General features: G+C 35.8%; 9 protein-coding genes across 11 annotated transcripts; 4 read left to right on the top strand and 5 right to left on the bottom strand.

Annotated features, from left to right (window-relative positions):
- The first annotated feature begins 221 nt into the window (after positions 1 to 221).
- Positions 222 to 1990, top strand: LOC123005869 (zinc finger protein 664-like). The gene is made up of 3 exons (XM_044399887.1): positions 222 to 432; positions 482 to 907; positions 953 to 1990. Exons 1-3 carry the CDS (start codon positions 289 to 291, stop codon positions 1676 to 1678), a joined length of 1296 nt encoding a protein of 431 aa, XP_044255822.1. The 5' UTR covers positions 222 to 288; the 3' UTR covers positions 1679 to 1990.
- LOC123005874 (sodium channel protein Nach-like) lies at positions 1876 to 3683 on the bottom strand. The gene is made up of 9 exons (XM_044399891.1): positions 3582 to 3683; positions 3225 to 3537; positions 3014 to 3179; positions 2827 to 2966; positions 2498 to 2777; positions 2339 to 2453; positions 2200 to 2289; positions 2066 to 2147; positions 1876 to 2018 (listed from the first exon to the last, which is right to left on the bottom strand). Exons 1-9 carry the CDS (start codon positions 3646 to 3648, stop codon positions 1880 to 1882), a joined length of 1392 nt encoding a protein of 463 aa, XP_044255826.1. The 5' UTR covers positions 3649 to 3683; the 3' UTR covers positions 1876 to 1879.
- LOC123005868 (periodic tryptophan protein 1 homolog) lies at positions 3644 to 5563 on the bottom strand. Its single transcript, XM_044399886.1, has 6 exons — positions 5205 to 5563; positions 5100 to 5158; positions 4969 to 5048; positions 4745 to 4918; positions 3828 to 4697; positions 3644 to 3776 (listed from the first exon to the last, which is right to left on the bottom strand). The coding sequence occupies exons 1-6, from the start codon at positions 5292 to 5294 to the stop codon at positions 3700 to 3702; spliced, it is 1350 nt and encodes a 449-aa protein (XP_044255821.1). The 5' UTR covers positions 5295 to 5563; the 3' UTR covers positions 3644 to 3699.
- On the top strand, positions 5345 to 6456 carry LOC123005871 (alpha- and gamma-adaptin-binding protein p34-like). The gene has a single exon (XM_044399889.1). The coding sequence runs from the start codon at positions 5606 to 5608 to the stop codon at positions 6359 to 6361; it is 756 nt and encodes a 251-aa protein (XP_044255824.1). The 5' UTR covers positions 5345 to 5605; the 3' UTR covers positions 6362 to 6456.
- A 766-nt stretch (positions 6457 to 7222) lies between these two features.
- Positions 7223 to 8997, bottom strand: LOC123005867 (Golgi resident protein GCP60). Its single transcript, XM_044399884.1, has 4 exons — positions 8798 to 8997; positions 8450 to 8738; positions 8087 to 8402; positions 7223 to 8031 (listed from the first exon to the last, which is right to left on the bottom strand). Exons 1-4 carry the CDS (start codon positions 8958 to 8960, stop codon positions 7459 to 7461), a joined length of 1341 nt encoding a protein of 446 aa, XP_044255819.1. The 5' UTR covers positions 8961 to 8997; the 3' UTR covers positions 7223 to 7458.
- LOC123005866 (CWF19-like protein 2 homolog) lies at positions 8905 to 10781 on the top strand. Its single transcript, XM_044399883.1, has 2 exons — positions 8905 to 9048; positions 9097 to 10781. Exons 1-2 carry the CDS (start codon positions 9046 to 9048, stop codon positions 10732 to 10734), a joined length of 1641 nt encoding a protein of 546 aa, XP_044255818.1. The 5' UTR covers positions 8905 to 9045; the 3' UTR covers positions 10735 to 10781.
- Positions 10732 to 11799, bottom strand: LOC123005870 (26S proteasome non-ATPase regulatory subunit 8-like). The gene is made up of 4 exons (XM_044399888.1): positions 11610 to 11799; positions 11193 to 11561; positions 10961 to 11143; positions 10732 to 10911 (listed from the first exon to the last, which is right to left on the bottom strand). The coding sequence occupies exons 1-4, from the start codon at positions 11715 to 11717 to the stop codon at positions 10774 to 10776; spliced, it is 798 nt and encodes a 265-aa protein (XP_044255823.1). The 5' UTR covers positions 11718 to 11799; the 3' UTR covers positions 10732 to 10773.
- Positions 11800 to 12205: 406 nt separating this feature from the next.
- Positions 12206 to 13343, top strand: LOC123005873. The gene has a single exon (XM_044399890.1). It carries the CDS (start codon positions 12275 to 12277, stop codon positions 12656 to 12658), a length of 384 nt encoding a protein of 127 aa, XP_044255825.1. The 5' UTR covers positions 12206 to 12274; the 3' UTR covers positions 12659 to 13343.
- Positions 13344 to 21693: 8350 nt separating this feature from the next.
- Positions 21694 to 27031, bottom strand: LOC123005488. 3 transcript variants are annotated; one of them, XR_006412754.1, is made up of 6 exons: positions 26933 to 27031; positions 26669 to 26880; positions 26418 to 26619; positions 26313 to 26367; positions 25317 to 26259; positions 23845 to 25268 (listed from the first exon to the last, which is right to left on the bottom strand). XR_006412754.1 is itself a non-coding variant. In XM_044399270.1 (2 exons), exon 2 carries the CDS (start codon positions 25252 to 25254, stop codon positions 21757 to 21759), a length of 3498 nt encoding a protein of 1165 aa, XP_044255205.1. In that variant the 5' UTR covers positions 25255 to 25268; positions 25317 to 26308; the 3' UTR covers positions 21694 to 21756. The 3 variants fall into 3 exon arrangements, 1 of the variants encoding a protein (XP_044255205.1); XR_006412753.1 differs by having other exon boundaries at positions 25317 to 26367; XM_044399270.1 differs by lacking the exons at positions 26313 to 26367; positions 26418 to 26619; positions 26669 to 26880; positions 26933 to 27031 and having other exon boundaries at positions 21694 to 25268; positions 25317 to 26308.
- Between the last annotated feature and the right edge of the window lie 498 nt (positions 27032 to 27529).

The raw sequence follows: 27529 nt of genomic DNA, 5'->3' as shown, positions 1-27529 counted from the left end.
TAATATCTAATTCATTGCTAACAGTACTGCCATAACATTCTTCGGTTTATACCAATCTCTTTTAAATTATTAAATCAGTTTATTAATTCTCAAAAAAATCAAAATCCGCTAGAACTAGTAAAAAATCTTCCAGGTTCCCAAAACTGAGAATTTCTAAAAATCCAACTGTTTTTTAAAAAAGACCGGGACATAAATGTCAATAATTATACGTCATATGTCAACGTCTTAACCTCAAACATTCGAACTTTTTCTGTTTTCATAAGTATTTGTGCCTGAACATAATCAGAAATGGAAATCACTCAAACCGAACTAGATTTAAGCAAAATTTGCCATGCGTGTCTTTCTTTCAACACAAAAGTTAAACAATTTACAGAATCGGATCCGGATCTCGCCCACATTTTGCAGATTTTCAAGGAATGCACTTCTTTGGAGGTTAGTTGAGACTCTTCTGATTTGTGTTTTAAACAAGCAACCCTTTTAGTTGGATGAGGATGTAAATGTACCTTTATCTTTTTGCAAAACGTGTATATTCAAAGTTGAAGAGTTTTTTTCGTTTAGAGAAATGTGTCTTAAGTCGCATGATACAATTCAGACTATTGTAAACCAACCTGAGAACATAATTGTTTGTGAAGAGAAAGATGAAATGCATGTAATAAAGTTGGAAGAAATAAGCGAAGATACAGAAGTCGTCAAAAATGAAGAAAGCACGGAGATAGAGGAGAAGGAAGATTTAGATTCGAATTGTTATGAGGAAAAAGAAGAAGAATGCCATTACAAGTGTGTTATTTGTCGAGAAGACTTCAATGACAGAGAATCATTCAACAAACATAACAACGTTGTTCACTGCACAAATGACTACAAATGTTCACTTTGTTCTGAAGGTTTTACCAATCCTTTCCTTTTGACAGTAAGTTCTTAAACTGTTAAAAAAATCCTTAAAGTATGATTCCAGGAACATTTGAAAATCCACAAAAACGCGTCTGGAATTGTCGGCAAGTTTTTCGGTTGCGGCAGATGCGACAAAACGTATAACACCCTACAAAACCTGCAAGTTCACGTGTATTCGCACCTCGGCCTTCGCCCCTACAAATGCCAATTCTGCCCTAAAAGTTTCACAAAACACACAGCTCTGAAAACCCACGTAGGCATCCATTCAGGCCTCCGGAAATACACATGTACTGATTGTGGCAAAGGTTACGGTTACAGGCGGGAACTGCGGCGCCACCAAATGGTCCACACGGGGCTCCGCCCTTTCAAATGCGAACAGTGCCCCACTACGTTCACTTTTGCGCGAGATTTAACGATTCATATGAGGATCCATACGGGGGAAAAACCCTATTTGTGTCCCACGTGTGGCAAGGCCTTCAGGCGCATTTACCATCTCACTGTGCACAAAAGAATACACACTGGGGAAAAACCCTACAAGTGCAGTTTTTGCGACAAGTCGTTTGCCCAGAAGGGCGATTGGAAAGCTCACGAAAGACTCCATACAGGGGTGAAGCCCTATGTGTGCCAAGTGTGTGGGAAGAGTTTCAACCAATCAAGTGCTTTGACTACTCATATGAAAACACACGTGTACAAGCAGTGGACCTGCGAGGTTTGCAGTAGGACTTTCCTCAGACAGGGAAGTTATAACAAGCATATGAGCACACATAAGGGGGCCCACACGACTAATTAATTGTATTTCTGTGAAACGAACTTGATATTTTTGTGACTGTAAAAATCGGTTAAATACAGTTTCGGTTTGTAATCAGTTTTGACTTTGTATCGGGAAAAAATAGCTTCAAATATCTGATAAAAAAGTTCGATTACGCTCAGTATTGAGCCTCCCAAACATAGACCGATGAGGCCGCCAACTGATGCTGAAATTCCTCGTTACTTAAACTGTGACTAAAACTAGGTTTTTACCAAGAATTAGTTCCCAAGTTATGAAAACACTTTTTTGCAGTTTCGTGCAAGATACTTTTTCGAAATAAACTTGTAAAACGCTTTCGTTCGATTTTGTTTCACTTTCAGAACTGTAAAAAGTTTTTTAACTTTGGCGACTTCGACAACAAATATTTACGTTTTTAACAGTTCTTGATCTAATCGATAAGAATACGAAATTTCGTTGCACTGTGGGTAACAATTACATTCCAATGCATTGTCTGAAAAAAAAAACAAATTTGAGAAGCTTTCAGGTAATAATTAAGAATTTACGATTTTGTAATTCAATTTTTGAGTTTTTGTATCTGATATGATTTGTTTTAACGCAGGTGGTGTCGAGAAGTGTACAGTATTTATGTTTTCCTACAAAAAAAAACACAAAGTGACAAAAAGGAGATATTTAATTTTTTACCATAGATCGGGTAGTAATAGTACGGTATGCAGCCACACAATTTTGTTAACGCTCTTGCTTTACATTCATTTATACAAGTTCCATAACTGTAATTGTACGACCAGTCCAGTTTTATCTAAACACCAAAATTAAACAAGTGCAAAAAACAGTTTCAATTACTTCATCGGCAAATGCACATCCTCGAGTTGTTATGTCGATTTCTTTAACATTTTCGTCGCTTTGTATTATTTCTGGTATAATAGCTAACGAAACGTCACTTCCAGCCCGTAGCGTTGTACTGTAAATAGACAAATCAGGATATTTTATATTTTCATGAACTGCAACGTCTATTCCGTAAGTGTTTGTTATAGATGACAAATACTTATTTTCCTCCGCGTTGAGGCGTACGGAAAGGCCAAAAGAGGGCCCGACTCCATTTGTGTAAATTTCCCTAAACTGTCTAAAATTTGATAAATAATTTTCGTTTCATCCACATTAAATGTTATAACTGGTTTGTTTTGATTCCTTTGTAGTTGAAAGAACAGCAAAAACCGCTTGTTGTTTTCACGAGAGTGAAAATTTCGCTACAATTGCTCTGTTTCGCATTCCAGAAACAGTCCGAAATCATTTGAGCACAAGGTTGTGCCAACTGGAAATGCCAATTGAATTTTTTTTTTTACCCGAATTAATTAATACCTGCGCCATCAATACATCAGTGGTGTACCCCATACGTTGCAAAATCGCGATGATTTTTTTATGTTTGTGCCACTTTATGTCCCCTTTGAGTTTAGCTGAAGCCACCATTACTGACAAATCCGCAAAAAAGTTATCGATTTCGAGTGGTGAAACTCTGTTGTTTAGTCTAAAAAAAATCTAAGGTTTTTGAAACATTTGGAGAGTCACTTACAACTCCTTGATTTCGATAGTAGCATCTTTGTAAACTACGTTAAAGTTACAGATTGTTACAGCGGGAAAAGGGACTTCCCATACGGGGAAAGCAGTAGTTGCAATTGTTGTTGTAATCCGATTTGAATAATAAGACATGAATTGTGATCGAATCAACATGAAACACAGACAAGTACTTATAGTGCAAACCAAAGCCCAGAAATACGACTTGAATTTTGATGATTTCTGGTCAGTTATGTAGTGAAAGCCGTGAAGAGAGCTCTCTTGAAAATAATTTTTTGTACAGGTCTGTACCCGATTTATTATTATTTTATCTAAAATAAATCTTTAAAGAGTACAAACTTGCATCATAACTTACGTCGCCGTTTCATTTTTACTTTACAGGGAAACACGACAAGCTGGGGTTTTATACCCGTAATGTACATTAATATTGTTAGTTTTATTGAGTTTTAGTTTAATTACAGTTTCATTAAAATCTAATCAGTGTTCATACTTTCTTCATTATTTTCAGCGACTAATTCTTCTAATGGTCGGTCTCCAAACTTGTGTTTTACTGAAAAACAAATTTTAGTAACTTATTAATTACTAAAAATGGGCGACATACCGACATCGATGTTCCTCAAATCATGCACTAAAAAATTATTAGATTTATTATCTCCTCCTGCTGCTATAACAAACGGCAAGTCGGGCGATAAATCCAAACATTGTATTGTGCCTAAATTAAAATCTTTTTCATACACAAAAGTCGCTTCGTTTTCGGTATAGTCCCAAACTTTGATCGCCCCATCTGGCGACGAAGTGACTAATAAACCGGGACATTGCGCACTTGCAACCAGTCCAGTGACTTCCTTTTCATGGGCTTCGACAGTCCACACTTGACCTTTTCTACAGTCAAAATATTGCAAATTCCCGGTATCGCTACCGGCGAAAAACGAAAACGGTTGAAGTGGATTCCACACCAGAGTTTCAACTTCTCCATTTATTTTCCACGTTTGGTGTGTCTCAGGGTTGCGACAATCGAAAACTTTGGCTTTCTTATCGCTAGACCCCGCTAGTAGAGTTTGCGCTTCTAGTTTATGCCACTGCATACATTGGACTTTGTCTTTAAATGCGCAAATCGTGGTACTTGGAGTTTTCTTCTCCAAGTCCCACAAAAGTATAGTTTTATCGACAGACCCGCTAGCTAAGACATGTTCGTAAGTTTTGTTCCAGGCCAAAGTCAAAACTGCGTCTTTATGGCCGATGTGTGGTCGGTTTTTTTTAATACTGGCGGCTCGTCCTAGATTAAACGCGGGTTCAATACAGTTGATTATATCCAAATCCCAGACTTGGATAACTGGAGTCATGGAACCTATAGCACAGTAACTTCCTTTAGGGGCGTTGGGTTCGTAGTCTAGCCATTCAAAACAAAGCGGGAATGCGGGAAGTAGAATATCGTGGTGGACGTAGAGTGACTCTTCCTCCTCATTATAAACTTTGAAAAATTATTTTTGCATCCCTTTCAATCCAATTTGTACTTACTGTACACTTCTAGCGAACTTGCGTCGCCTTCGACATGTCCTACTAAAATTAAATTATCATTCGGTTTGATAATTTCATCTTCTTTGTCTGAATCATCTGATTCAGAGAAGTTGTCTTCCTCGTTATTTTGTAAATCGGCCAATGAACTTATCCCCAAAGCCTCAGCGGCACCTTCTAACAAAATAAACAACAGTCTTTGAATCTCCTAAAATAGCGTAAACTACCGTCTTGTTCGTCATAATTTTCCAAATTGAACTCGTCTTGAGTGGAAGATTCTCCTTGAGTATTCTCCTCATTTGTGACCCTATGTTCCAAAACTGATTAATGTCAATTAGCAAAAAATTTGATTACGTACCGAAGCTTCTTTTTTGTGGCTTTTATCACTTGTACGAGCTCGGCTTTGGATAACTGGACCTGAAAACCCAGTGATGAGCGGGGTAACAAAATTTTTGTTGATTACCTTTTCGGGTTGGCTTTTTGCCACGCCTTTCTTCACCCACTTGACGCAAGTTATGAAATTGACACGATTTTCAGCGTCGGTTTCTTCCATTTAGCCAAAACTTTAATAAAACGGGCTAAATGTCAAAGACACGTGTCTGCTGGTGTATATGAGGTTATGAAAAGATAACCAAAAAATTTGTATGTCTGCTAATTTTATGAAATTTAAATTAACGTAAATACAATTAATGCGAAAAAAATTATTGTTTGTTTTATGTACCGTTGTTTGAACAAGAGGGCCAGCTATTTGAATTTAGTCATCAATGTTATTATATTGTTTTTTGTAGTTATAAAAACATAACCTCAATTAATTGTGACACTTGTCAAACAAACGATAAAAAATAATAAGAGTTTTTTAAGAAAATGAGTGGAAAACCGAGTGTGGTTATTGTTAGTAGCAGTAGCACAAAGCCAAAGTCATTAATTAAGCTAATAACGAAATGTGCGGATATCCAAGAAGACCCCCTTGACTCGAACAGGATCACTCACACTTGGACAATTGATACCAAATATTATTCAGCAGAAGTTGATGTAATTGGGATAACTGAACAGTACGAGCGATCTCAGACGTTCAATGATAACGTCGAGGCTCTAGTAATCCACATAGACACAAACAAAGAGAGTGGTTTGAAGGATTTAGATACCTGGACTAGTTTACAAGAAGAATGCGACCCTGAGATCAAACTCCTAATCGCAAATTATTGTACCAGCGAAACGAAAACCACCAAAGCTGCGGCTACAGAATGGTGTTTAAAACACGGTTTTGAATTAATAGAACTGTATCCTGGGTCGCAAATTTGCGATCAGGACATAATCGAGGAGAAAATTGGTGTTGAAAGGGTCATTGAAGCCCTCCAGACCCACACTTGGACCAATCTGAATATGAAAAACCAGGAAAATGACGTGAATAAGAAAAACGACAGTGTAGTTGAATTATGTGAGGAGTTTCTCACAAGTGAAGCAGTCGATGATTTTAGCGATTTGTTTGCGCAATTAAATATGATGAAGGAGAGTTTGCAGTCTTTGCCAATGAATCAGAGGAAGCAGTGTGCCGAGCAGGTGGTCACGGCGTTTTGGCGCGCTATTGGGGGAGATGAAGAAGAAATTGCAGATGTCTAAAATTTTCACTGCATTTAATTACGATAAAATAATAATTATAAATTAAAATGTTATGCAATGATTATTTATTAATAAATAAGTTTAGATAGTAATAATAACTTTACATAATTTTGGGGTTATTATATTAATTCTAAATGTCAAAATGTAAGAGGGTATTAAAGCATTTGAAACTGTTTTTTTTGTCCCCCTATCAGCTGTCTCCCCAAACAAACACCACCTGTTGAATCAGCTGATAGAGGCCACCACTTGGGTAGTGGGGAGGAGCCGTTGAGTCCGCGTGTCCAAAAAATAGAGGGAAATTAGCGCGCCCGGGAAACGATGGTCCTGTGAGGTTAGCTCGGGACTCGGGCGTTTTTCCTGAAAAATCTCTAAAATAGTCGTTTTTCTGCCTCAAAAATGGCCGAAGAAGACGAAAGGGTTGAACCCCGCCGTTCAGCCCGACTGGCTTTAACCGAAATCCACCTTAACGAAGCCAGCCACGAAACGCCTAACAAAAATGCCAGTGCTGACGAAATGGTGATTATTCAAAGAGGCCCCAGGAGGAAACCTATTATTTGGTCGCCGGTGGATCAAGACAGAACTCCTGCGAGGAAAATTGCCAAGGAAGTATCCGTGGAGACGTTGCCAAAACGCCCTAGTTTGAACCCGAAACTGCGAAGACGTCTTATTATGAGCCCAACGAAGAACTCAGGGGAGTTGGGACTCGCCATCGCTAAGAAACTGAGAACCTTGCCGGCCTTCTCACAAGAGTTGAAACAGGGAACATCACAAATTTAGTTTAGGTGTGTTTTATCATTAGTTGTAACAGTTTTCTTATTCATGTGCCTTATCTTGAAGTATTTTTTTAACAAAATAAAGACGTTTGATTTGTACAATATTTTTTATTTACTACTAACATAAAAATTGCACAAATAGTTTATTATTTAATGGGTACCACAGACTTTTTCTTACAATACTTTCTCGAGTTTTTTGCGATTCAGTTCAAGACTAGAAGAATAGTTTCAATGAAAAACCAAAAATCCGTCAACTTTTTTTTTAAGAGTAAAGCGACAAGCCATGAAACAAGCTTAAAAAACTAATGATACATAATAAAATAATTACTGCGTGTAGTAGACTCTGTAATAGAGAGTTTTCGACCTCCATAACGAATACGAATTATCAAATTTAAGTAAATATACTCCTTGTCCTGGATACTGATGAGACCCTGCGTAGACCTCACTCTGGCAATCCCTCCTATAAACTGGCACAATTTCGGTTAGAAGTGGTTTAGAGATGCCATTGACTGCAACAGAACCGGCTTCCAAGTCCCCCGTTTGTATAGTTTCCTCATCATAAATTTCTTCATCTAAATCTTCCAAATCTTCGTCATCGCTTTCAGACACGTGGACTGAAACTTGATCACTTGTGGGAGTCCCAAATTCGAAATAAACCCCAAAACCAATATCATAATGATCGGTGGCAAATTCCCAGAAGAGTCGTGTCCCTTCTGGATGTGTGGGTACTCTAACAGTAACAGTCTCGCCATGCCCGACCCTCACAACCCCATCGCCTTCGGCCTGAGCAACGGCTTGCTTGAATTCGTCGATTCCGGAACGCGTCCACATACTCGCCGGGATTAAACTATTTGAGGAAGATTCATTTAAACTTATTTCTTCATTAGATTGATTGTTCTGTAATAGTATTTTGTGAGAGAATATGAATATTGGCAAGTAAAAGGGGAATTACCCAGTCTGGATCAGTCTTTTCTTCATCAACGCTTTTTGTTTGCTCTCCTCTTTGTGCAGCTTGCAGTTGTTGCATGTATTGGATGTAGTGTTGGTCCTGTAATTGTCTAATAAGTGCGCCTTGTTTTTCCGGGTCACCGGGAAATTGTTGCTCGGCATATTTCCTAAATTGGTCAAAAGTTTGCTCATTCAGAGCTTGCTGTATTTGCCTTTTGATTGCTTCTTCTTTAGTCAACTGTTCCTGGATTAGTTTTGCTTCTTCTTCCTTCTTTTGCTTTTCCTCTTCTTCAATCAGTCTACGTTTCTCTTCCTCTTTCCTAAAATCGAGTTTTAATAAAAGTTAAGAGCTTAGTTATGAGTTTACGCTTTTCTCTCTTGCTCCTTCTTTTCCCTTCTATGGGCCTCAACATAAGCGGAGAACAGAGGGCAACGCCGACTTAATAATTCAACAAAACCAGCTCGTGCTTGATCTGCTGATAATTTCCCTAGTTTTTGCCACGCTAATCTCCTATCTTTTCCTACAACATCTAACGTTCCTAATGGGGGTAATTTATTTATGGCTTCTGATAATGGACCATGGAGGACTTGTTGGGAGAACGCGACGAGTTGTAATTTATCCTCATAACTGAAATGAACTGCCTTGCCTTCCTTTTCTGGAAGAAATTTAACATAAAAAAAGGAAAATAATAATAACCTTCACGATTTCAAAAACCTTTGTAAAAACTGAAGGCAAGCTTGTATACTTCGATTAATGGTAGGCCATATTCTAGTGAATCATTCGATGCGTTATTTACCGAATTTTTCCGTTTTGAGGTTTTTACATCTAATTTTGAGAAATTTTCCAAAAGTTGTGAGCTGTCACACTCTGCAGCCATGTTAATTTTTTGGGGATTTTTTGCTTTTTTTGGTGATGTCACCATTTTTTGACAATTACATAACCTCAAAAAACTACGTTTCTAAATGGTAATTGGTAATTTTTTGTTGAATTTAAACAAATAATCGTTTTTGCAGGGTAAGCACAAGGAGAAATCGAAGAAACATAAGAAAGATAAAAAACGAAAGCGAGCGCGGGATTCTAGCTCAAGCCCATCTTCAGATGAATGGGTTGAAAAAGACGATTATTCTTCTGAGGAAGATCGTAAACCTGAAGAATCCTCAACTTCGTCTAAAAGAGCAGAGTGGATGTCGTTGCCTTCAAGTTTTTTAACAGAGTCGCATTTAGACAAGAGACGAAATAGGGAAGAAAACAAAAGGTTGGAAAGGGAACGTGAGCAATACAATCCAAGACTACACGAAAGAGAATTAAATCCGTATTGGAAAGACGGTGGTGACGGTTTACCGAAATTTAAAAAGCCTTCGGAAGAGAAAAATTTCTCATATAAGTCAACCAACAGACCACAATCGTCTTCAAATTGGAAGAAGAAACCATTAGACCCTCCAAAAGAACGTGAAAGCAAACCGGAACCTCAAAATCACGTCGAAATTTTGTCAGATAAAGAGCTGAACGCTTTGGCGGCTAAACTAGTCAAAGCTGAAATAATGGGCAAAATGGAATTAGTAAACGAATTGAAAGCGAAACTTGAAGCTGCAAGACAACGCAAAGATTCCACAGGACACACTGAAGAGGTTCTCTTGACGCAAACTGATTCTCAAGGACACACAAGGCCAGTGAGACACCAAGCTGATTATAATGAACCATCAGGCAGTCATAAGAGGAAGCGCAAAGTTGAAACTCATCAAGAGGGACAAAGAGTACGTTATTTCACCGACGATGATAAGTACTCGCTTCAGCAGATGTTTGAAAACGAGAAATTTAATTCAGTGGAAGACCAGAATAGTGAGTTTATGAGAATGGCGAGTAAAGTGCGGAAAAATGACGATTTGGATGAAATATTTTCCGATAATATTAGGAAAAAGGATGGGAGCAAAACTGACAAGAGGAATCGTGATAGGGCTATTAATGAGCATCAGCGAGTCGTTCAAAGCATAGATAAGTGTAAATTGTGTCTCCAGTCGGATTCAATGGCAAAACATTTGATGGTGTCGTTAGGCGAGACGGCTTTCTTGAGTTTGCCCCCTTACGAACCCATGAATAAGGGCCATTGCTTGATAGTTCCCATCAGACACGTCACATGTTCCACGTTACTTGACGAAAACGAGTGGAGTGATATTATGGATATTAGAAAAGCTTTAACGCAGATGTTTAACGCGAGAAATGAGGACGTTATATTTTTCGAGACGGCGAAAAACTTGGATAAATATCCGCATATGTACATTGAGTGTATTCCCTTGGAAAAGGAAGAGGGTGATATGGCTCCTATCTATTTTAAAAAAGCCATAGATGAGTGCGAGGCCGAATGGGCTCAAAATAAAAAGCTTGTCTCGCTGAAAGGTAAAGATGTGCGCAGGGCGGTTCCTAAAGGCCTTCCGTATTTCTTCGTTTCATTTGGAATGGAAGAAGGTTTCGCCCACGTTATCGAAGATCAGAAGAGTTTTCCTAACAATTTTGCACAAGAAGTGATTGGCGGAATGCTCGACCTGCATCACAGCAAGTGGCGAAAACCTAAATACCAATCTTTTGACGAACAAAGCAAACGCGTAGTGGAATTTTCAAAGGAATGGAGCGACTTTGATTTTACAAAAAAATAGTGACTTAAAATCTAATTGATAATTAAAAAATACCAAAAATTATACAATCATTTCTAATTCCTTGGCGTATTCAACCGCTTGTTCAGCTAATTCGCACGACGGGATAGGCTCAGTGATTCTCTTGACTTCAGGTGCGAAATGGAAGAAATTGTCGCGACCCAATTTCCATTTCTTATTCTGCAAAAACTATAATTAAGAGAAAAATAAAAAACAAACTTTGGCTTACTTTGCCAAATGTTTTCGCGGCTTCTTCGTTTGGCAAATATAACATTCTTGCAGCATCCTTGAGTGAGATTTTTTCGTATGCCTTTTCTACACAAACTGCGATTTCGCCGCGAATTGTGTCAAGTAGAATATCCATGAAGAAGTTGTAATTTTTTGCCGGCACGTTACCTTTAGCTAAAAATATCTACAATTCATTCATTAACACAATACTCAATGATGAATAAACAAGTAACCTTGTTGTAACTGCCCTCCATTAAGTACTGTTCAATTGACAAAGGATGTCTTATGTAAACATCATTCTGAATGTGTTCAGCAGGCAACAGTTCAAGCTCCGTGTGAAACTCCGCGACACGATTTTGTGACAACAAAAACAGCAAATTCAAGCCCAATAATTGATATTTAAAGGAAGATTCGGGGAGTTGATCCTTATAATCAAAGTAGTAGCACTTTAACTGTGCCATATATCTCTCAAAAGCGGGAATATTACTCGACGCTATGCTCCATTGTACCCCAATTTCTAAAACGTCCCTTGCTAATAACAACTCCTGCTTTGACGCTGACGCATTCGAAGTCGGCAAAAACATCAAATGTGTTAATTCAAGCTACAAAGAAAAATTACAAATCATCACACTAACCTCAAAATGACTTACCTTTAATTCCGACAATAACTGCTCAACTTTTGCCAAATTTGGCTTTGAGTTGCTCCATTCTGACTTGAGTTGTTTGTAAAGAGTTGTAACGTCGTTAATTTTCGACATTTTTGCAACAAGATTTGGGATGATTTATACAAAATTTGACAATTGTTCTGTCAATTGTCAAAACCTTGACCGGCAGTTTAACCAATAGATGTCGGCTTGGAGGAAAACTAAAATTAGAATTTTTGTTGGATTTTCACCAAATTAAACATCGTTAGGAAAACATGTTTACAATTACTCGTATAATTACAACCCGGAATGAGTCATGTTTGCTAACACATCATAATTCACTTTACAGGTTCCTGTAAATTGTTTACAAATTGAAAATTTTCTTGTGGGTGTTTTTAAATTACCGTTGTTTTGATCGCAATAAATCACTCCCATGATTTAATTGTGGAATATTTGAGTCCGGTATGAAATATTTTGATCGATTAGTTCATTTGTTGATATTGAGGGCGCCACTTGTGGTGTATTGGGAAAGGTGTGTCCCCCACTCCACTCTTACAGCCAATCACAACCTCTGTCACACGCCGGTAATCGACATAAAAGTATTAGAAACACGCTGAAATTGTCATTCTGTTAGTAAGCACGTGTGAGAGTGAGTGTTAATTGTTACAACCATGGCCTTCATGATGCCCGTTGTGAAGAACGATTGGGACATTTACAAGTCCAATCGTTCTCGCAGGACCTCCGAGTGCTCCAATCCGACATCCTGTCGTTCCCGCAAAGTGTCGGAATGCAAGAGCGAAGGGCCCAGTCTGTCCACCTCTCCAGGATCGGACTACATGGTCTCGCCCACCCATCGCAGTGTGCCTGCCAACATGTCCCGACAGTACTCCAGGACCTCACAGAGCAGTCTCCAGAGTCCCATCAAGAGCACCTCCTCGTCGCCACCAAAAAACGGCTCCGAGACAAGTCTCAACAAGTTCCACAACAGGCTTTTGGACAAGTTGAAGAAGTCGCTCAGGAGTAAAGATGCAGAAAGTGAAAGAACGAGTTCCTGAGACGAGGAGCCAAAGGACTCCACCTCCTAGAAAGTGAGGACGATTTTAGAGTGACTGCGACCGTGCTAACCGAACTGCGACTACGTATGTTCAGGTATAGCAATTGGTAATATTGCCCTGTGATATGTAGCGAAATTTTAGATTATTTAGATTATATTAGGGTTTTCTGGAGGCTAGCTCGGTCGATTTTTAATCAATGACTTATTGTTGTCATCAAAAAGTAGATATTTATGTGGTTATATTACTGAAAGACTGCTGGGAGGAAATTAGGAGTTTTTAAATGAAATATTATATTAAACTTAAGAGCCTATATTTGCTTGTTATATAAAGTCTGCTCCAAATTGCTGCGAGTTTCAAATTTCAGCAATTTGGAGCAAATACAAGAATATTACATAGTTTATAAGCAATTGTAATGAGGGAATGAAAAATCTCTCATCTAGTGGAACATTCCAAAATCGAAATAGTTTTGCAGTCATATCTAACGAATTACACGTACAATAAATAATACTTAATACGAGGACCATTTGGTACCTACATTGTGAATTATTAATTCTACGTACACTTATACAAATGTGTTCTATACAAATTGCGCCCTTTGTATTGTAATCTTTTGCTACTTATATGGAACGAATTTGTATGTAATATGGAGAAATAAACCTTGCCTTATGGCCGTGTGTTATTACAATCTTTCTTTTCTTTCTTCGCCCGAGCGAATGGAAAATTCCCAGCAAGTGTCGCTCACATTATACATCATGTTGACTCGCCTTTAAATAGCAATCTAACTTTTATGTCGTATAATAAGAGGAGAGGCAAATTTCCAACAACTCTGGAATTTTATCATTCACCTTGAGAGTATTGACCCTCAAAGCGGGATGCAATGGAAATTTTTTCCTGCATCGACCAAACTCCAATGCATTTCTCCCTCGAGGGAGGAAAGACGGGGAAAAATCGATACGACACGCCTTCGTTTGTACGCGAGCAGACAACCTTCAACGGCCTTTCTGACCTAGCTAGTGGCTGCGTATTTTGACTGTGCTTTCGCTAAAAATACCGACAAGAATTTTGCAAACAGGATCGCAAGCCAGGACATCGCCTGGCATTCCTTCAATTATGCTGCAAGGCGTCTCAAAGGCGGCAACAATTGTATAACAACTGACGCGGAAGAGGGTTTGCGAGTTCATGACCTTACTAACACCAAATCTTTTATTAGTTTGTTTTACAAACCATTAAATTTCAAGTCCAAATGAATTAATTTTTGGTAGGAAAGTATTTTGATATTGTTACTTTTTAATCGGATAACTTTCTTTGCTCCGTTATGTGGGCAGAACCTTGAATTTTTTACCATTGTATTATTAGAACGCCAATTACGTAGGTAAAAACATTTCATAACGACAAATTGCCGTATTATTTCCCTGATAAGAGTTTCAATTCTGCAATATTTGCCAACTCTTGTAATTTGCCTAGTCATTTGCCGAATTTATAATCTATTAATGAACGATTAGTCACGTAATTACAGGTAATCGTGCGTAGGTAATTCCTGGCAACATCTGCAACTTTTCATAAAAATATTCCATTCATTATCTGTCGCCGATACACCCATTTGTTGGTAGTTTTCCTCTGATAGGTATTGTATGACTCGCGGAATTTGCAACTACTGAAAATAATTTGGCAGTGACTTGTACTAGTCACCAGCCAAGTATAAATTTGATTTTTGTGCTCTAGATAGGTCCCGACTAAAGAAAAGTTTCGTTTTTCTCACTCATTTCCACCAGCAATGAAAAGTATTGATAAGAAAATTTTTATTCTTTACATAATGTCACGTACAAATTTTTATCATGAAGTGAAGTTTAATTTATTCGAGCAACGCCGGCTGAAGAATTATTGCTTTTTCAGTGTTACGTCCTTGAACCGTCAAGACACCTTTAGAATTTCATTTTTTACGACTGATAACTCCGCTCTATTACTCTTATTTACAAACATCGCAGTTTGTTTTGACAGTTTTGAGGGAAATAGGTCAACCGAATCAGGTCATTCGTTTCTTATTTCGTGTGTTGGACAAAGACGAGGAGATTTTCCCGGTTTGTCCCAGTGACGTCACAAATACGTAGTCCTGTATCCCTTTTCAGGCGCGTCTACGTGCACTCTGGCATGAACTGCGTGCAGGATCGACGCGTGGTCCTTCTACGTTGCAGGAATGGAGCAGTTCGATAAATCCACAAATGCCTCATTTCGAATGATAACAAACGCTCGAACTGGAAATGGACAGATTTATCTATTTATCATAGCTGTTGATTAACGATTTTTTACAGATATGAATAAATTGTGCGTCACCTTACTGACTTAAGTTTGACTAGCTCCGCCCATCCATTCGTACAGCCAATCACGGCCAACCTTCATCTGTCAAATTACGTGGGCGGAGCTTGCTTTATGACTTTATCGTCAAAATAAATTTGCTTTGAATGTACGTCAATGGTCTGACTCTTTTTGGGTTAAATGGTACGCAATCAATTGACATCTATTAGTATGGTCGCCGGTTAAAACTAACATGACACCGTTAATTTATTGCAAAATTGAACAACAAAACTAAATTTATTCATGTGAACACTTGATAACGCAAAATAAATATTTAGTTTAACTTCCTGTATGTTGTACAAACAGTTGGCCATGAGGTGCAGTTTAGTTTAAAAATAGCGTATCTGATTGATTGGGGGCGTGAAACCACGTGACTTCCGTTTTAATTTGTCAGTTTTTGAGTCAAGCAATTAGACAATTTGAGTGTCAAATATTTGGCAAAAACAAAAATTGGCGGTGAGACAATGCCAATATTTCTGTAATCTAAAATTGTTAACGGTTAGATTTCTGGCGCCAGATGCTCACATGTTCCAAACAACGCCAACGTTTTAAATTAATAAACTTGACGCTTTTCACAAATACGAGATTAAAATAGGTAAAAATTGGGGCTCGGGAACGAGATTAGCTCACAGCCACTTTGTTTTCCGATTGTCGGATTACGTAAAAGTGATAGAATTGATAATAGATGCAACACTACGCATGCATTCTTGTAATAATAACTTTTTATGTATCAAGGAAATAACAATCATTTTAATACTGAGAATGTAGGTAATTCTAGAAGCAACCAAAAAGAGCCGAGGGCATTTTCTTTTGAGGGATTAAGGTTACATAATAGGCGGACAAGGAATTTTAGACATGAAATTTATGTCAGTCTAGGAAATGTCAATGTAAGCCAGGCTTTATTGTCATTCTGATGGACGATTGAAACTAACATTTTAAAGTTTTAGTTGAAATTTATTTTTGGGGTCGATTTTCCGAAACAATAATAATGCCAGTTCAATAAATTATTTTGATTTGTTGTCATTTTTTCTCTAGCTGTCATTAATAAAATTTCAAAAACCGAAAGTGAGGTTAGTTGCATAAGGCCCGTTTTACATTTTTATGTCAATCGAATGACAAATCGTCCATAATTTGTCAAAATATTCACTTCATTCAATTGTAATTTTAAGAGTAAAATCGCTATTTCATTTATTTTATTCCTGAGGGAATAAGGGAAAGTAAATCTTTAGAACTCGATCTAGCTTTTCCTAAGTGTACATATTGGAAAAATTCTGGAAGATTTTCTATTGTCTCCAACCGAAATCGCTCTGTTATTATTACAAATAAAATCATAAAATCAGCAATAAAATAATGAAGATGATAAATTATAAAATCTAAATGAGTTCGGTCAGAAATATTTGCCTTGAATTTCAAGAATTATTAAATTTAAACGGCATTGAGTGCGTGATTTTGATCTATTTTTGACTTAATTGTTCTAGATCTCGGTCACAAGGCACAATATTGACACTTGGTCGAATCAGTTGCGACGCAAAACCCTTTATATGGGGCTAATAAATGAGTAACAGTTTACGAGCGCATTCAATGGCGTCGTTGTCAACTCATTACCGTCATGTTTATGTTTAGTCAATAAAAATCGGCAAATTAATACCACAATAGTTTACTCTCACCGGATTTTTCCGGTTTTCTGAGCTTTTTTCTCTTATCAATGAATAACATAGCAATTTTAATTAATTCGTAATTTGTTTATCAACTCCGCAGAAACCAAATTAGTGTGTTTATACGTAAAACATCAACAGAGTAATGAGTGTTTTGAATTGTTGTGGATAATTAAAGTCTACACAATTGCGAAGAAACATCAGATGAAATTTAACCCTGATTGTCATTCATCCTAGCAATTTGGAACTTTTAATTAAATGTTTGTATTTTTATCCTTGATACATCGAGTCGATGGCCTTGGATATTGTTTTGAGGAGTTTTTTTTTTGTCGAAGCGATGCTACAAAGTGCACGCGTGTCGCAAATTCAGATTACAAATGAGAGCGTCAAAGAGTTAAGTTTTGACGTCATCGTCGTCTAAAATTTCAGAAAAATTACTAGTCCATGTACAGTTGGAGACAAAATGCTTTGGTCGTCAATGTCACTTGAGTGACATTAAATTGTAAAGTATGCTTTAGGACTGTTAACTGTTAACCTTATATTTAGCTACTGTCAATCACTTTTAATTCCGAACTGTACGTCAAGTATTTGTCAAGCAAAACCGTATCCGGTTGCAGTGTTTCAAATTATTAACAAAAATACTTTCAAATCTGTTGCCAACAGACTAAGTCTTTCTGGATCACTTCGTATTTTTGATAGGAAAATATAATAGCTGTCATTAATTTGAAATTGTCATTAATTTTAACATTGAAGCTTGAAATGACTTGAATTAAATTAAAGTGTCAAAAAAGTGACGACCAAAGTATTTTGTTTCCAACTGTAACGAGAAAGAATGTCTCGCATTCAATAATTCCCTCGTTAATAATTCATTGACGAGTTTAAAAATAAATACGCTTCTTCGTGTGGTAATTGTATGATTGGACATCAATTATAAATAGAGAATAATATTGTTTTTGTTGGAATGAATGTTGAGGCTGCACCCATGACTCGTAAACAAATTCCAGTTTAGAAAAATAGAAAATTGGAAAAGTGAATTGAAATGGTTTGTCCCGGGTTGTTTTGGCTCAAAAACCTTGACCTACCATTATCCCACAAGTGACGTAACCCAAAAGTCGAAGACCTTATCAGAAATTGCTTATTGTTCTGTAATTTCTCTTTTTCCCCTCTCTCTCTCTGACTTTCTAATGCGTTTTAGTCGATAGAAAGAGTGACTCAAAGAGTAAATTTACTACGTAGAATTTTCGTAAAATTGAAATTAGATTAGCACTTCTTATGGGATTGGCACTCAAAAGTGACGCTAACGATGTTAACATTTATCAATAAGTAAAAAGATCAGTGGGCAAGGTAGGTGTAACACTTAAAGGTTTTCCTTTGATAAATTTTTCCACCCTGAGATTTATTCACGCTACAATACGAACTCCTCTAACTAAAATGCGCAGTTGTTGAGAAGGTCAGTTAGGGAAAAGGTCGCACCAAAATCAATACAACTCAAAGCCTTAAAAACGGAGGGCGATCAATTGTTTAAAATTTTGTCTAGGTCGGGATTGGCCAAAAGCGGAATGTTTTCGTTGTGTAATTACTCTTGTTTTGAACAGTTTATTTTTACAAGAGTGGAGGCTATAAGTTGGCAAACATCGTCATAAATATGCCGGTGACAACCTGTCCTAAATTGGCTTGTTGTCACTATTTTTAGATAGTCAAACAAAAGTTGTAACTCCCGAGGCGCATTACTTTTATTATTGAAATTACATAAGTGACCCCTAGAAACAGCTGCGTAAACCCTAACTATCGATTACGGTAAAAGTCGGTGTTCCTAATCCCTGCTTTGCTCCATGCATCCGAGATGTCGCCACCAAGACCGATCTCGCTGAAGACGTCATCACTATACTCGTTTTCAAATTTATGTGCATCGAAATAGTCGCTGAAAGGGATCATTTTAAGGTGGCACCCAGTGGCGGCTCCCTATGAAAATTTATGGGAGGACGCATTAGATTAAATAATAATAAATAATATTTTAATATTTATTGAATTATTTATTATTGAATGCAGGGGCGGATTGGCCAGGGGTGCCGGGGTGCCACAGCACCCTGGGCCCTCGAGTCTTACGGGCCCCTAATTATGGTAGGCCTATTATGTCAAGAGCTTATTGAAATAATATCAATTATTTTAAATTTGTAAATAAACTTTCCACAATGCATAGAGCTAATCCATGAAGTGCTGAACCACGATTTTCGCAGAAGCTAAGTGTGTTTAGTTTGAAGGAATTAAAAAATTGCCATCATAACAAATAAAACTATAATTTCTATAATTTCAATTATTTTAGCTTAATGTTTATAAGGTCTTACACGCATCTAAGAAAAATTCCGCGCAGATTCATACAAGTGATTCAAAAATTTGTGTCATAATTTTAATCACGAATACTCCTCTACAAATGAGCATAGATAACACAGTAATCCAACTCATCAAGCAATAGAAAAATTACAGCTTTTATAATCAAGAAATAAACAAATGTTCCTTTGGATTTAATGAAATTTACATTAAATATGACAGCATTGACAGCGATGTCATTCGTAGTGGATTCTTTCCAAGGTACGCTCAAAATTTATAAATTCTGATTTTGTGGCGCGGTGTAGAATTTACTTTAAACTCAAATAACTTGAGAACGGTACATTTTGGCGATATGAAACTACCCTTTTTATAAAAAAAAATGTTTAGGCTGTATCAAAAACAGAAATCAATAAGCCGAAAAAAAGTTATGGTCCCAACACTGGAAGGACCCATTGCTACCGGAAATGTATAGCTTCTATAAGACTTCCGTTTACACCAAATCAAAGAGTGTCTTTTTGTCTATGCAAAATTTAATAATAATCGGATAAACGGTAACAAAAATATTTCCAGAAAATCATTTTTTCATAACGACTTTTGGAAAGTTGTAATTTTTCTATTTTTTGAGTTGGGTCAATAAATACTGTACTATCTATTCTCAATTGTAGAGGGGTGTTCGTAATTAAAATTATGCCATACATTTTTTAATCAACCGATATAAAATATCGTTTTTACTTAAATGAATTTACTTTTAATTTTAATTTTTTTTTTTATTAGGTATTATTAGTGGGCATAAATAAATGGAAAAATCGAAATATAAGTATAAATTTGGTGCACAGAAACTAAAAGAAAAACAAAAATTAAAATTACAAGCAGCCTCTGAAGACGTTCATCTAAAAACTTTTTAGATTTTTTTTCGGTTATTAAACCATCACGATTTCAACTGACGTCACAATCTCAATAGAGGAAACAAACTCCTTCAAAAAAATACTACATTAAGTGACAAGTAGTTTTTATACATATTTTTATTGTATTGTATATTGGGCCCTCATTTCAACTTTTAGCACTCCATATAAAAATTTGCCAGTCCGCCCCTGATTGAATGCCACCGCAATGAAATCAGGAACACGTGGATGCAAAGGCAGGAAAGCTGGAAGAGTTGAGATAGATGCAAGATGCAATTTCTCTTTTTCTCTCCCATGCATCGAATGAGATCCGACCGGTGTCCGAATTCTGACGTAATTTTTCCAGGTTTCTACCGTTGCAATATTGAAGGCGTTGTAGGCACACGACCTTCGATTAGTGTCCCTCGACTCGCATTCTCGTTAACTCGGATGTATACGTGCATTCAGATATTAATTCTTGGAAACAAGAGTCATTGGGACAAAGTTGCTCGAAAGAAAAACAAATCATTAGATTTGTTCATATTAATTCATATTATTGAATGTTATTTTTTTTTTAATTTTATGTGGGAGGACAGTGTCCAGAGCGCCTTCCTGCTAAAGCCGCCCCTGGTGGCACCCATGCAAACATTCAAACAATCCTAACCTCAATCTTCCCTAAAAATTATTTTTTTAAAATAAATGTAAACCCCAGGTAGCAAAAAACAATTAAAATTAATATAGGGTAGCAAACATAACAATTTTTGTCATTATTGATGTGATTAAATAATTAAAATTAACAACGCAAGTAACATAGGGTAGCAAACAACAATCTTTGTCATTATTGATGTGATTAAATTTGTTCTGAATGACATTAATGACACCTTTTGTGTAATTCAGCCTTTAAATTAAAGATGCATTTAGACTTCTACAACCTACTTGATGCACATTGATATAAAAGAGTATATAAAACGATATTGTCAAGATTTATTAAGTAAGAAGGTTGCCTCATAACTTTGCACCAATCACGTGTGAGCATCATTCGCGCGAATTGACGTCACTGAAGTGATCGTTCAAAAATAGGATATGCAACCTAACATATTATTAAGTTAAAGAACTAGAATTTCGTAAAAAAATACTGATACATTTTTTTATTAAAGGTAAAATAAATAAAATATACACATAGATAAAAAACATAAATTTATTTTGTTAAAATTTGCAATATTTTAATTTATAATTTTTTTTCTTTGATTTGTTTATCAGAAATTTTCTGATAACTATTTATCGCAGAACACTTATCTTTTTTATATATGATAGAAAATTAAATTTTCTTTTCAACGGTATGAAACATAAGAGGTTATCACTGATAAGTCCTGAGTTATCGGCAACAGACCGCTCCGGGTGCCAAAAATCGACCAAAATCTCGATAAAAAATCAAAAAAGTGATCTTATAGACACAAAAAATTGCATAAAACGTCATTGGGTCAAGTTTAAAAAATTACGAATTTTTTGAGTTTAAAAACGCTTGAAATATGTTTTTTAGATGTAAAATTACCCGCTGAACAGATGCAACAGGTTAAAATACTCTACTATGCATAGTTTTTGCGATATTGATATGAATTGACCGCGACTTTATAAAAGTAAATAAAGTCGCGGTCAATTTATAGTGGCCACTTCCCTGTGTAAATTTGAGTTATTATATTCCACTCTGTGAAACAAAATTCTTAATAATCTACTAATGTTTTTTTTTTTTTCATTATCTTATAAGAAAACTGCGTTTACCAAATGATTATAAGTAGAAGAATTAATAAAAGACAACAAATAAGAAATTATAATATATTTTGGACAAAACATTTAGAAAAAAAAAATCATAAATGAAAAAAAATTATAAATTACTTTCGTCGAAATGCGTCTTATTGTAATTCTTAAATTTAAGCTGCAAATTAATTTGAACTCCAACATCTTCGATCTTCCTAATTTCTTCAATAATTCGTTTTAAAGTCCGTTTTTCCGAAATTTCCCAACTTTTAGGCACCGAAAGCACTTCCAACAGTAAAATTGCCATTGCAGGAACTGGATGATTTTTTATCATTTTCTCGTAATAATCCAACCGCTTCGCTTTATAACTTTCAAAATATTTCAAATTGGATTTCAGTTCCGGTGCAAACAAGCGAACAACAAAAGGTCCGCAATCAGTAACAATATTTTGAAAGAAATCAATAATTTTCGTGACCATTTCATCCGGGCTGAGACTTTCCGATGACTCCAATTTTAATTTCAAAAAGAATACCCTTATAAAATCTTTGAAATTTTCCACCATTGTAACCTTGCTTTCGTAGAAAGTGACAAAAGGCTCAAACGACTTCAAGTTGAAGCTTGACTTATCCATAATACTGTCGTACCAGTGGTCGATAAACGCAGTCACTTGTTCCTGGTTTTCGCATTGGTTAACATTAGTAAAAATTTGTTGCAAAATTTGGTCTTTCTCGTCTCGCAACGACACGAAAAGTGAGGCGAACCCATAGATATAAGTGGAGAAGCTTTTTTCCTTGGACATAAAGTGATCTTGAAGTATTTTCATGACGAACTCCAAAGAAATTTGCCTTATTATGTCTACGTTCATAGAGAGTAATAAACTTTCCTTCATAGGTTTCAACTTCTTCCAAATATCAACAGTTTTTTCCAAAAACTCCCAACAGTACTGTATGTACGAGGCTTGGTACTTTAGTGGTATTTTTCGTACATACTGTAACATAGTATTCAAGGATTCTTCATCGGTTTTCTTGATGAAGAGCATATTCAACTTAACCAACTCGAAACCTGAATCCGAAGGATTTTTCAAAAAATACTGAAAGGTACTAGAGAAAATTTGCTTCTGCAGCGACAAAACATTCTCCTGTGTGTTCAATATCTTAATCATAGATTCGATAGTCGATGAGGTGCACAACTCACAAGTGAAGAAAAGTGCATGTTTCCGCACTGAGACGGCCTTTGTCGATAAATAATTCAAGTAGTGAGGAAGCAAGTTTTCGGGGGTACGGTACATAATACTATTGAGTGACCTCAAGGCATATTTAAAGTAGTCTCCAGCGCAATAATTCAGTAGAGAATCGAGTACTTTGTACGTTTTCGTATTACGAAACTGCTGCGCTATAGCACATTGCAATTTGTATAATTTTACTTCAGTCTCATTTTTCAAATCGAGTTTTTTATTAGCTGGTTTGAATTTATCAGCAAAAATTGCGTAATCAACGGGGTTCATAAGAACAGAAAGGCATGCAACAAGATTTGATTTGTTTTCAAGGCAACTATCATCGTATATTTTGGAAAGACAAAGCTCAAAAGATTTTTCATTCATTTGGTTGTATTTTTTGATTTTGTACCAGATTTTAAGTTTTTTAAACGAATCGGTGTCTTTTGAGACAAGTGATTTGAAAACCTTGTCAAAATTTTTGGCACAAGTTTCAGGGTCGTATTTTAAGAACCAATCGAGATCGTTAGAATTGTAGTAATCATCGAAATGTTCCCAATAAATTTGCAAATATTCGTCTTTGTACTGATTATTATCAAACGTAAAAATTTTCTTTTTTAAATTCTTCTTTAAGTACTCATAACTGGACAGATGGGGATTTTTAATTAAAAAATCAAATGTTTGTGCTAGTTTGGGAAACTCATAAAATGAGAACTGATCATCTTTGTGAGCCTTATTCCAATAGTTAATTTCTTGAATCAATCTACTATTAAAATCCACAGCATCAGTTTCATTTAGATTTTCTTTAGACAAATTCTGAATGATGCAATTTAAGAAATATTTGCTAAAATCCTTGTCATATTTAGTCCAGCTTGGAAAACCTGAACCGGACGTGTAATAATCCAAAATCAGGTTATCAATCGGTTCGCCCTTCTTAAATAAAAATTCTAAATAAGACAACTTTTGGTGAGAGGAAGTTCCTAAATTAAGACTCATCAAAGGCTGAGTTTGTATTTTTTGATAAGTGGAAGGGTCGTCATTATATTTCAACAAATGGAAAGCCAACAGTTCGTTAAGAGTGTCCCACATTTCGGCCGTAAATTCTTTAAAACCTATAAGGTATTCGATATTATTGATGAACTCCATGTGGACACTAAACTCGTCATTTTTATGGCGAAAACAGAAATATTTCATAACAGTGTGTAGTGCGTTTATGTCATTATTAATGCGGCAGGTTTCAATTAAACATTTTATCAGTTGTCCCCTTTCGTAAATGTCTGAAGTAAAATTAATTTTTTCTTTTAAAAGCGGGATTGACTCGTTGGTTGTCAGATATATAATAAACTCATCATCGCCTTGATCGACTTTAACTTTTGCCAGAATTGCTCGTTCTAAATTGTCTGGTATTAATTTTAAGAGAGCTTCATTAATCAGTTTCGGGTGATGAACATATTGTATGTTATAGTGCGTCTGAAATGATTTAACAAAAAGGGAATAATGGTAACGCTGAGGGAAATTTTTAAACAACCAACTAACTGAATGTATGTCTGGAGGTGATTCGGGTAGCCAACTATAAAATATCTTAAGAGATTCTTTACCCAATTTTCTAACAACCGCCCTCATGTCTAGATATTCAAATCTGTAAGGTGTGTTTATTATTTCATCTTTTTTAACAACAGCGAATTTTTTACTAGCTCGACGACCAAGTGTGACACAAACATCATTAAATTTCTTTTTAAGACAATCATATAAAACGCGATCTTTTAAAAAAATGTATTTAAAAAAACTCTTGTATGAAGATCGCCCTACTGAATCTTTGGTCACAGTGAAATAAAAATCAATCAATTCGGGGTCTTTCTCGTACAAAATCCTCAATTGAGTTGACGTTAACCGCAGAGGTTTTACCTGCAAACTTTCCCGAATTTTGGCAGGACTGCATCCGGTAATAAACTGCTGCGCAATAAATATGCCATATCGTGAGGCAACTGCCTCAAATACCTCATCAAACTTAGTTGAATACCGACTCAACTTCCTCAATACCTTCATACGGACACAAAACGAAAAGCAAGGCAAAATCTCATTGACGATTTCCTCAGGTGGCACATTATTGAACGATTCTTGGAAGAACCAAACTTGTTTGCAAATTTTGCTCACAAAAACATCGTTTCCTTCTTTGAGTAACTGAAGCAATTCGTGGCTTCGTCGGAAAAATATCAAAAGTTCCACTTTGAATAGACTTTCCAGGTAGGTTTGGGGCTCCAAGGCTGTGCAAAGTGAGTCCAAAATTTGAGGGTTGTTCTTCAACGATGCATTCTTGTGTAATAAATTGTAAAAGTTTTTGCGCCTTTCGGCGATTGTAACGCCTTCCAGACCATAGAATTTTAAACAGAAGTCTTCAGCGGGGTTAGCCATTTGATTTTATGTGACTAGAAAAAAATATTAGATAGGTTAGGAAAATATGAGAAAAAACTTACTTTTGTGTTATGATTTAATGTACTTGGGGATAAGTATTTCTATTTGTCGCTAATAATAACTGATAAGCACACGCAGTTAAGACTAATTTTCTCGGAGAAAGAAGAAGAAGAACTGAATACACCAACGCCACTGATAACGCAGCTGATAAGTGAATTTAGTGAATCATCATTGGAATATTTGGAAATTCCACTTCTGAAAGTACAGTGTGAACAAAAAAAAATAAACCAAGCTTATATTGCATAAATTAAAAAAAAAACTAATTAATGAATGATAAGGACTATAAAATTATTAGACTTTTTGTCTAAGTTAAATTTAATTTAAGTTTCAATTTGAGAAAAATTGTTACAATTTGTATTACTGGTTGCATAACGTTGCTAAGTTAAACTAAATAAAACTAGAATTCAAGATCGTACAGCTTCCAAAAATGAAATTTTTTCAAATGTAAGTTCGGTTCTAATTGTCAATTGTCAACTTAACAATATCTATTTCTATTGTCATTAAATTTGTACCAACTTGCAACAATGCCGCATTGAAAAAACCAGGATCATCGCTCACCTGGAAAATGGTAGGAAAATTATGGATTTAGCGGCTGAATTTAGAGTGGGAAAAAGTACCGTCGTAAAGATTTAAAAAAGTGGGTAAATGAGCGCACTGTGAAGCGCAAGGTGGGTTTAGGACGCCCTAAAAATTCTAATGAACAAGATGAAGTTTTACAGATTTGCTCGTTTCAGGTAAAGTAAAAAATGTTTTTCCTTTGCAGTTTTGGCGTAAACTCAATCCGGGGACATACTATGCTCAACATAGGAAACCATTTCTATCAATAAGAGTTCATTGAGCGAGATCGGTCATAGTGGCGACATCTCATGGAGCAAAGCAGGAAATGGGAACACCAACTTTTACCGTAATCGTTAGTTAGGGTTTACGCAGCTTTTCCAGGGGCCACTTATGTAATTTTAATTTAGATACTTTAATTTTCTTTTTTACATAATACATACACTAATTATTTACTGGTTAAGATTTTAAATGTTCCGGAAGCGTTTGTAATTCAACCTAAAATAAATCGAATAAAAACCTAAATGAGTTGGTTGATTATTGTTTACTTTTGTCGCTTTGAGGGCCACTCCTTCCGGCAAATTCCGCTCAATATATTCCAATAATGTATCAGCGGTACTTCCTGTCAAGTATTTGAACTGAATAAAATTAAAGTATGTCCTAGTTTCATATTGAACTTGATGCTTTTTATAAATATGTACAGACTTCAAAACGCTACGTCTATCATGAATGGGTTTACGTAAACTCCACCTACAAAAACTCGTAAAATTTACATTCATTATTACTACAAAAAAAATACGATTTTGATTGAACATCCAAATGATTCCCTGCTGTTGTGGCAAATTTTACAAAACTTTGAAGAACAGCAGGATCGTGGCCTTTTAATTCTAATTCCATAATTTTAAGCAGTTTATCAGTTTCATTCTCTTCAATTTTTGCTAAATTTGAATATTGACGATTTGACAGTTTTGAGGTTATGTTGCTCACATGCCTAAATAATCGGCAAAAATTCTACGAAATTGAACCGATTAGGAGGTTTTACTGCAAGTTATTCAAAACTTACCATCTTAGTGTTTTTAATTTAAATTTGTAAAATTTAATAACGGTTTTTAGGGTTCTTCTACAAAAACAAGTTTGACTTTAAACCAACCAGGGAGTATTGTTGGTTGTATAAACTGTTGGGGGTAGCAAATTTAAAATTTTTATTTAATTTTTATTGATGTCAAATAAAGTTTTAAAATTTGTTTGAATGCATCTAAAACAATTTTTTAATGCGCATTGTTGAAAATATAATTACATCAAGTGTTAAAAAACTATAAATTTTTAGTTTAAAGAAGTTTAAAATTTGTCAAAAATGATACAAATTTTGTAAAATAAAGCGCAATTTTAATGAAATAAATAGTAATGATAATAATTTAAAAAAAATGATGATGAATATCTTATGCAAATTTTCTTTCCTGTAACGTTGGTTGCATAACACTAGTAGCCAAAATTACTTGTTATTTAATTAATTAATTGCAATTAGCACTATTGTCAAGGGTATGGCTAGAGAATATTAATTCAGATAAGTGTTTGACAAATTTCTTGCACTTGATTAAATTAAGGCCGAAAAGACATGCGCTAGTTGTAGCATTGTGGGCTTTTTACGCCATTTAGATCT

The sequence above is a fragment of the Tribolium madens genome, unplaced genomic scaffold (assembly GCF_015345945.1).
Source record: "Tribolium madens isolate multiple individuals breed KSU strain unplaced genomic scaffold, Tmad_KSU_1.1 Scaffold_20;HRSCAF=117;Tcas5.2_LG4, whole genome shotgun sequence".
Taxonomy (NCBI): Eukaryota; Metazoa; Arthropoda; class Insecta; order Coleoptera; family Tenebrionidae; genus Tribolium; species Tribolium madens.
This window is presented reverse-complemented; position numbering and strand designations above follow the sequence as displayed.